General features: G+C 45.5%; 1 protein-coding gene across 1 annotated transcript; it reads right to left on the minus strand.

Moving 5' to 3' along the window:
* Positions 1–427: 427 nt before the first annotated feature.
* LOC141434475 (uncharacterized) lies at positions 428–4,520 on the minus strand. Its single transcript, XM_074096895.1, has one exon. It carries the CDS (start codon positions 4,394–4,396, stop codon positions 428–430), a length of 3,969 nt encoding a protein of 1,322 aa, XP_073952996.1. The 5' UTR covers positions 4,397–4,520.
* Positions 4,521–9,547: the final 5,027 nt, after the last annotated feature.

Here is a 9,547-nt window from a genome sequence, read left to right on the forward strand (position 1 = left end):
TAAATGATGTATTTTGACCTAAATGATAAAGTTTAGGTGAAAACAATCATCCGTGCTAAATTTATTTATTAAAGGTTCCTTAAAAATAAAAGGTAGTTATTAGGTAGGTTAAACAAACTAATATTAATTAAAAACAACCTTTTAAAGGTACGAAACTAATGACCCTGCAAACATGGTCTACAGGTACTGTATCCCTATTACCTTAGGTTGAAAATAGGTATGTAAGATATGGTGCACTGGTTGTAATGAAGATAGCTATAACACTAACTGAACACTCCTAAGATATTAAAAGTACCTATTTATCTAGCCCGATTTATCACAATTTTGGGAAGCGGCGCTCGGTTGGCCTGACATTTTAGAACAAAAACCACTCGCTGACGGCGACGTTTTCAAAGCTGGCGCACACTGTAAACATAGGGCAAGTGCTTTAGCACTCTTCTACCAAAGGCAGGGGAGCGACGCGAGACGCTGACCGGCGCAGCGTGCCGCTTTGAGTAGAGATCTCGACGACTCTCGTTCGCCCGTCTCTTCCTGGAAAAACCTTCGAAATTTTACCTCGTTGCCAGACATTGCGTGGGGAGTCGGGGTCCACGACCAGCACAAGATCACCAGGACGGAGAGACCTCTGCTCCTGCTGCCACCTCTTTCTCGGCAGCAGTTGTGGCAGAAACTCCTTCAGCCATCTCTTCCAGTACATGTCGGCTAACCTCTGGGCCGTTCTCCACCTTTTTCTCAAACTCAAATCAGCGTCGTTAAACATACCAGCTGGCGGCAAATTCGATGAGGATCCTATTAAAAAATGATTAGGCGTAAGCGCCTCAGAACTGCCAGGCTCTACGGAGACGTGAGTAAGAGGTCGGCCATTAACAATACCTTCTACCTCGGTGAGCAGCGTAGCCAAGACCTCGTCTCTGGGTGCACGTTCCTTTAGTATCACGCGCAGGGCGGTCTTGACACTTCTAATAAGGCGCTCCCACGCCCCCCCCCAATGGGGGCTGCAGGGCGGGATAAAGGTCCATTGTGCACCATTATTGACAGCTTCAGTCTTCACTGCCTCATTATCTATCTCCTCCATTGACTTTTTCAGTTCTTTGTCAGCAGCTCGCAGGTTAGTGCCGTTGTCTGAATAGACAAATCGAGGCCAGCCGCGTCTAGACGCCATTCTACGAAGAGCCATTATAAGTGCGTCTGAAGTAAGTGAGTGCACTATTTCGACGTGAATAGCGCGAACCGTAAGACAAGTGAAGAGAACTCCATACCTTTTCTCGCGACGCCTACCCACAACGACCTCCATGGGGCCGAACAGATCCACTCCGCAAAAGGTGAACGGCCTCTGGTGATGAGCCATGCGCGCTTCTGGTAAGTCACCCATTCTTGGAATCTGCGGCTTAGCCTTTCTCAATCTACAAAGCATGCAACGGGATGCAACATACTTAACAGTCGGTCTTAATCTAATTACCCAATATTTCTGTTTCAGGTCGTTGACGATGGACTCGGGCTGACCGTGCGCTGCCTTCACGTGGTAGTGCCGCACCAGCAGCCTCGTCGTCGGATGTGACCCGTCGAGAATGAACGGTCTTTTCGTTTCCAGGGCGACTTCCGGAGCAGCATCAATGCGGCCGCCGACACGCAGGAGACCATCTTCATCTAGATAGGGCGACAAGGTGAGTAGCCTACTATCCCGCGATATCATTTTATTCCTTTTTATTTCAGCGATCTCCTTACCGAAGCTCTCCGCCTGTGCGTGCCGCAGCAGTAGCCGCTCGGCGCGATCCATGCTTGCGCAGTCGTCGTCAACGCAGGTAAGTTTCCTACACTTACCTATAAATTTTAGGACAGCAGCAGTGGACCTCAGCAGCCGCAACCAGGATGAAAATCGATCAGGGTTAGGTACAGGTAATTCTGACCCCTTTAATTCGATTGTATTTACATACCCAGAAAATACCTCTTTACTTTCAGGCTCTAAGAAATTTACTGGCCAATAGCGTTCATCCGAATATAAAAATTGAGGACCCTTAAACCAGTCATTTAAAAATAAATTGTAGTCAAATACCTCCCTGGTAGCTATATCGGCCACATTCAATTTAGTGGGGACATATCTCCATTCCGATACACTAGTAAGGTCATCGATCTCGCCTAGTCGATTTGCTTCGAACGCCTTGTAGTTGCGGGAGCTGTTGTTCAACCAATGCAACACGGTGGTCGAGTCGCACCAAAAGTAACGCCGCGCGACGTCCAGCTTATGTGCCTTCTGAATAGCGTCAGCCAACCGTGCCGCTAATAACGCCGCTTGCAACTCTAAGCGAGGCACTGTCAGGGACTTAACCGGCGCAACCCTACACTTACTAGCTACAAATGCTATTTTAATTTCACCTTCGTCGTACCAGCGCCAATAAGCGACCGCGCTCATTGCTTTAACTGCGGCATCACTAAACACGTGTAATTCTAAGTTCATATAACTTGCATTTTTACTTTTAGCATTCGCAGCAGGCAGCGGTGTCGGTGAGCGCGCGGCGGGCTTCGTAGCACTAGTTTCGCCGGCGGCGTAGGCGTCTACGCGCGGCTGCGTCGTAGCGCTCGTAGCAGAGGGCTGCGGGAAGGCGCTCGCGCCGTCAGCGACCAGTTTATTCTCCATCTCGCTCGCACTATAATAATACCTAGGCACACGTATTTTATTTATAATTTTAAGGAGTTCGATCCACTCACACCATTTCTTGTAAATATCATTTGGGATTTCGTTATCCCATCCGATATCTAAACGCCACGTATCCTGGAGCATAATCCGACCTTGGATTATAAAGGGCGACAAAAACCCAAAAACGTCAAATATTGACATTATAACACGAAGCATTATTCTTTTTGTCGGCCTTTGCTTGTGTTGAATTATGCAATCAGGAATACGTTTTAACGAGACATCGAACCCCAACTCGTCCGTACCTGGGTACCACAACAAACCAAGCGTGCGCTCACCTTCATACTGCTGGTCAATTTTGAATCGTACGGCTGCAGTACCTAAAGTTTCTTCCGGTATACTGTTTAGGACAGCAAGGCTGTTGCTGGTCCAGTTGCGGATCTCGAACCCGCCCTCCTTGTGTATGTTGGTGACGTCCCGTACCATCTGGACGGCCGTGGCCTCGTCGGGCAGGCTCTGGATGTAGTCATCCATGTAATGAGAATTGACTACAGCATCTACGGCGGCCGGCGACGACGACTCGTAGCGCAATGCATTTTTGTTTTTAATAAATTGCGCAACGAACGGAGAACATTTTGCGCCGAATATTAGGGATGTCATTACATAAGTTTTCACTGGGCCAGTAGGGTTGTCTCGCCACAGAAATCGAAGTGCGTTTTGGTCTTGTGGTTGGATCTTTACCCTGAGGAACATGTCTTTAATGTCTCCCGTTACAGCTACTTTATTTTCTCTAAAACGCAGCATAATTCCAAATAGCGAGCAGAGTAGATCCGGACCCTTATGCAGATAATCGTTAAGACACAAACCTTCAGTCGTATCTGCGGCGTCGAAGACCAAGCGCAGCTTTTTTTTATTGACATTATCTACGCCAAAATGTGGCAAATACCACGTCCTGTCGGTGCGTCGAGTGTCCTGTAGCTCCCTGGCAAAGGAATTTACAAATAAATGATCCACACGTTCGGCGTACCTCTGAGCGTATCCGGTGTCCTTTTGCATTTTCCTTTCGATTCCGTTCAGCCTCTTGAGCGCGTTCGGATACGAGTCCGGCATCGAGCAATCGGGGTCCCGCCAGGGCAGGCCGACGTGCCAGCGCCCGTCAACAAGCGTCGCCGTCTGCTCGAGCTGTTCAACGGCGCTCACATCGTCCCTGTTTTGCCGCGGCTTACCTGCCACTCCGATGGAGTCCACTGCGAACGAACGGCGCACCTCGTCGTGCAGGTCGCGGAGCGCGCGCGCTTCCGCGGGGCCCGGCCCCACCAGCAGCGCCGTCTGCGTGACCGCGCCCGCGCTCGCCCCCGCGCGAGGGACACTCACGTTCCCGTGAATGCACCAACCTAATGGGGTGAGAGTAGCGGACGGCTCGCCTGTACTGCCCAACACTATTTGTAACGGTAACAATAAACTATAGTTGTCTTGACCTATTAAGACTTCGGGTTTGACATCGGCGTTACACATTTGATTTTTAATGTTTTCTAAATAGGGATATTTACTACAGTCGACAATACTTAAGTTTTGAATCGGTAAAGATAGCTCGGTAACACTACGTGCTTTAATATTATAAGTCTTATTGTCCATACCCGAGAGTTCAATATTCAATACTGTACTTTCACACCGTATGGCGTTGTCGCTCCAAGGCCCGCAAACGCGCATTGTCTCTCGGTGGCCGCGCAGCCCGGCGCGCGCCGCCAAGTCGGCACTGATCATGGTCACCGTCGAGCCGTCGTCGAGTAGAGCACTAGTGTTTATTGTTTGTCCGTCAGATGTATAAATACGAATAGGAACAACTTTTAGCAACACTTTATATTCGCTCGCGTTCACATTTGCGACGACTTCCGCAGGGGCGGCGGCCGCGGCGGCGCGCGGGGCCGCGGGCGGGGCCGCAGGCGCGGCCAGCAGCACCGGCACGTCCCGGGGCTCGGCGCGCGGCTCGGCGCGCTGCTCGGTGGATGGCTCGGTGTGCATATTCGCTCGGCGCACGTCGCTGCTTATGAAGTGTAGCAATTTATGATGCGCTTGGCCACAGTTATCTTTATCACATACAGGTGCAGGGCAAGTTTCTCTATTGTGCCGCGAGTCTAGGCACTTGTAGCAAATGCCATGGCGTTTGACATACTGCCATCGTGTTTTACGAAGCGCCTTTTTGAATTGCTTACACTCTGACAACTTATGTTTCGCTCCACGGCAAAACTGGCACTTCTCGTTCGGTTGATCGTGTTGTTGTAGTAGAACGGTTTGCGATCGGGTGTTGTTGTCGTGTTGTCTATATTTGTTCTGGTCGACGCGGTAGCTCATGGTATGAATATTAGCAGTAGTAGATATGCGTACAGCTTCGGTGTGTAAGAAGTCGGCTAATATCTCCAAACGTGACTTCAACCCAGCCTTTATCAAGGGGAAACTGTAGTCTGACCACTTTGAAATTAAAACAGTTGGAAGTTTCGACAAAATTAACGACACAACGCTCATGCCCTGTAAGTATTCGTCGCGTCCCACTGCTCTCACAGCTTCCACAAAGTTCTGCACCTTAACAGAAAATGGGACGATATCCTTCTGATATTCTAGGGACACAGGTTGCAATCTCTTAATGTCTTGCATGAGCCTGGATATTATGCAGTCTGGATCACCAAATCGTAGCTCTAATGTTTCCATCAATCGTTCAGGCGAAGTCGCGCTGATTAGCAGAGCTGAGACTGCCTCTTTTGCAGGTCCACGAAGACACTTCCTTAGTCTCCAGAGGTTTTCTTTGTGGCTAAAATGGCACACATCCGTCGATTCTTCATACGCCTTTTTAAAGGCTAGCCATTCCAGTGGGTCACCGGAGAACTCAGGTAAATCACGCGGCGTGCATATGCGGCTCAATAAATTAGAATTAGGTTTGTTCTGGACGGAGAATGCGGTCAGATTTTTCACTGACTCAGAGAGCATTCGAACTATGTCATAAGACGTGCCAGCGCCTGTGTCCGTGAGCGCGGGCTGAGGGCCCGGCTCGGGTCCATGGTTGTTGGGCACCTGCGCCTCCAGTTCCTTTTGACTTCGCTCGACCCATTTCTCTACGTCGCGGCGTACACTAATCTCGCTGCCGTGTGAACTGCAAGCCTCTATTTCGGCTAAGTCTGCTTCTAGCTCTTTATCTATAAGCTGCATCTGTATTTCGGCCTTTTTCTTTTCCGCTTCCAGCTGTAACCTTTTCTTGCGTGCTTCTACAGAAGAAACTGAAGACCGGCGAGATTTCGCAGGTGAAAGCGTTTGCGTTCCTAAGCCTATTTTCACTTGCGGGCACACTTCAATTTGGAGGTCACTGCTTTCCGGCTCGTCCTCCATTGTGACCTTGTGTGTATCTGGTGGTTCCGGGCCTTTCGCACTAGTTCCCGCTTCATTTAATTGTTCCGTACGTGAAGCTTGGCGTGTTTTTACCATCTTTGGTGTGTGAAACATATATGATCCGGTTCGAAGACCACTTTGTAAGATATGGTGCACTGGTTGTAATGAAGATAGCTATAACACTGACTGAACACTCCTAAGATATTAAAAGTACCTATTTCTCAAGCCCGATTTATCACAATTTTGGGAAGCGGCGCTCGGTTGGCCTGACATTTTAGAACAAAAACCACTCGCTGACGGCGACGTTTTCAAAGCTGGCGCACACTGTAAACATAGGGCAAGTACAGCCGAGCGCGTCGCTAACAGGTACTTTAGGTACACAGTACAAATAAATCTTAAGGGCTGTTGCAGTAAAGTAGGACTATAAATTCATAAACATTTCTAAATTTAAAAAATGCCAGGAAATATCTGACACTCCCACACATGCATAACTTGCAAAGCCTACTAAGCCTAAAAAAAGCACTTTAAAGTTTTTATGTGTTTTGCAATGAATCCTAAAATTAATAATGATCTTAGCATCGATCTTCATTTTTGATACAAATTAAATACTGTTATCAATGTACGCCATCCTAGAACCCAACTGTACGTCGCCTGTCAAGCTACAAATATCAAACATTTGCTTTACATGCTTCTAAAGTTCCAATAAAAAACGTATTACTAAAAGTCGCTGAACTAAATTTGTTCAGTTTGACGAGTACGATCGATGTTTTAATTATTTGCTCATGTTACGGGCCCACCCGGTATACATATACATACATAGTTTTACCTAAGCCTAGTTTCGTCACATAGTTAAAAATAGACCATCAAATTTACACCTGATTTAATTAAGACCTCAAATCAGGCTTATTTAGCTATCACCCGTATTCGTAGGAATCTCCTTTTAAATTCTTTTGAAACATGATCGAGTATTCTTTCTGCTCGAAAAATAACTTAATTAACGTACTTCAGCCTACGAATAAGAAAACAGACATCAGGGACTGTTCTGTAATGCTTATTTAAATACCTACCTAAATGATAGCTATTTAAATGCATCGGAAACAAAAGCATTAAGCCTTTCTAATTATCGAGAATTAACTTTTGAATCAACTTTACATTTCCAACTTTAGGTACGTGAGGGTAGTCGATACATTTGAGTTATTGAGATTACAGCTTTACGTCTTTGACAATTATGTAAAGAAAATTGAAGTCAAATTTGTTTTCGGAAAATGAAATTTCACGGACGGAAAATTGAAATTGTTCGTCCTCAAATCCAGTGTCGGCATCCATACAAACTAACTTTTTCGTGCTCTTTAATTACCACGTATGATAACCAATTTGGTTTTAAGCCGGGTTTGTCAACCGAGAGCGCGATACTGTGTCTTAAGCATACTGTCACTTACGAAACGAAAAACACCTGTGTTTGCGTGCTTCTTGGACCTTTCTAAGGCGTTTGACCTGGTTTCCTGCGATATACTTTGGAAAAAGCTTGAAAACGAAAATGTGCCTACAGAAATAATTAACATCTTTAAGTATTGTAGTAGGGGAGCCCAAGAGGGGATTTCGGGATTTACTAAAGCGCGACAGATTAATATACAGGGGGATACCTTGTACCCGGTTAAGTCCTTCCACCAACTATGAGCCCCATATACATGGCCGCCCGTCAAGGATAAAGGATCAGATTAGTAAAAAAAAATTCATCATCTGAAATTCCCGAGCGCGTCAGATTAAGGTAGGATGAGTTAGTTACATACTAAAACGTGTGTATTCTACTAATCTGACAATTTGAGAGTGACGTAAAGAAGGGTAGGCTAGAAAGTTGTAAAAAAAAAACGTCATCTCGACATTCTCGAGCGTGGTTAATTTTTATTTTATTTTGAATGGAATAATTCAAGAATTACGAAAAATATATAATCTGACGGTTTCCACAAGCCGAAATAACAAACATTCATCGATAAAGTTTATTGCGTGCAGCTACGTGATGCCTATATTCCCCTCTCCGCGTTTCTATTCCTCTCTCACTCTTACTCTATCTATTACTCTCTCACTCCGTCCCCACTCTGGTTTCTGTTGCCGTGACGCCATCACAGCTGATCACACAGACTCGTTCGTGGCATGATATTGTTTACAACGTATTTCCAACGTTTTTGCCCCTTGGAGTGGCAAGCGTCTGGGTCCCGGCACACCCTTGTTTGGCAGGCGACCGGCTCCCGGCACGCTGTCAAAAACCCTTGAGTGGCAAGCGACCGGCTCCCGGTCGATGGCGGGTGTCGTATTTCACTAACAAATATAAACTGGTAGACCTATATCTCGCTTGCTTATTCTTGCAGAATGCGTTCATAAATAGACAAGGATGGCATTTATTAACACTACGGAAGAAATTTCGTTCTTATTGTTTACTCAAGTTTCACTGTGTGGCCTGAATCTCCTACCAACAATTCAACTGTATTGAAAACTCTAGAATTGAGTCAGGAAATTGCAAATGAATGTCAAGCTCCCTATATCCAGATCACCTATGATCTGGATACGCAATCTGAGGACGAAATAGAGTCAGAGGAAGAAGATGATTCTACCGATAAAGATGATAATTGAGAAAAAATACTCAAAAAAAAAAATTTTTTATAATTATTTTCTTATAAATACAGTATTCTACTTAAAAAAACATACACTTTTTTATTTGCATGCTATTTCCTGAGCTTTTCAATAAATTAAGTGGAATGATTTAAAAAAATAAGAAAAAAAAAATTTTAATTGTCAGATTAGGCGAATCCCTCCAGATAATCGTCAGATTATGAGACAGCACGTCTAGGGCATGAAGATGAACCATATATATCTTAATCTGACGCGCTTGAGGATTTCAAAATGACGAATTTTTTATGCACATTCTAATAATGGCTACGACTTTGCGTCACATCCAAATCGTCAGATTATTATATAAGAGCCTTTTTTTAGGATCTCTTAACATCCCCTTAGAAAATCTGACGCGCTCGATTAAATTTTTTTTTTTTCATTTTCAACCCTTACGTACGACCACCCCCATCATGGAAACAATCAGATTAACATACGTACATTTTTAAAAATACGTAGGACATGGATGATATCAATATCTGACGCGCTCGAGTATGTCCATGCAACAGTTTTTTTTTACATTTTTGAAAATCTATAACAATTCCCCCCACCGATGAAAAGGTATATATTATATGACATTTTTTTCTTCTTATGATCTAAGCTTCGCAACCCAATAGGTCTCTATGACGCTCGAGTAAATCCCGATTTAGCATCGTGGGCTTCCCTACTATTGGTATGGGAACCAGGTCAATTGCGTTAGATGGGACGGAGCTTTGTCTCGATCGTATGGGCTGGATTGCGGGGTGAGGCAGGGGGGGCTGACCTCGCCAACGCTCTTCAACCTATACGTAAACGACCTCATAGGCGAGCTTAGCAGCACCAGGGTCGGGTGTCACATAGACGGAATCTGTGTTAACAACCTAAGTTAAACCG

The sequence above is a fragment of the Choristoneura fumiferana genome, chromosome 13, assembly GCF_025370935.1.
Source record: "Choristoneura fumiferana chromosome 13, NRCan_CFum_1, whole genome shotgun sequence".
Classification (NCBI taxonomy): Eukaryota; Metazoa; Arthropoda; class Insecta; order Lepidoptera; family Tortricidae; genus Choristoneura; species Choristoneura fumiferana.

Excerpts from the sequence above, each read along its gene's own strand:
- LOC141434475 (XM_074096895.1), bottom strand. The coding sequence starts at position 4,396 with ATGATCAGTGCCGACTTGGCGGCGCGCGCCGGGCTGCGCGGCCACCGA.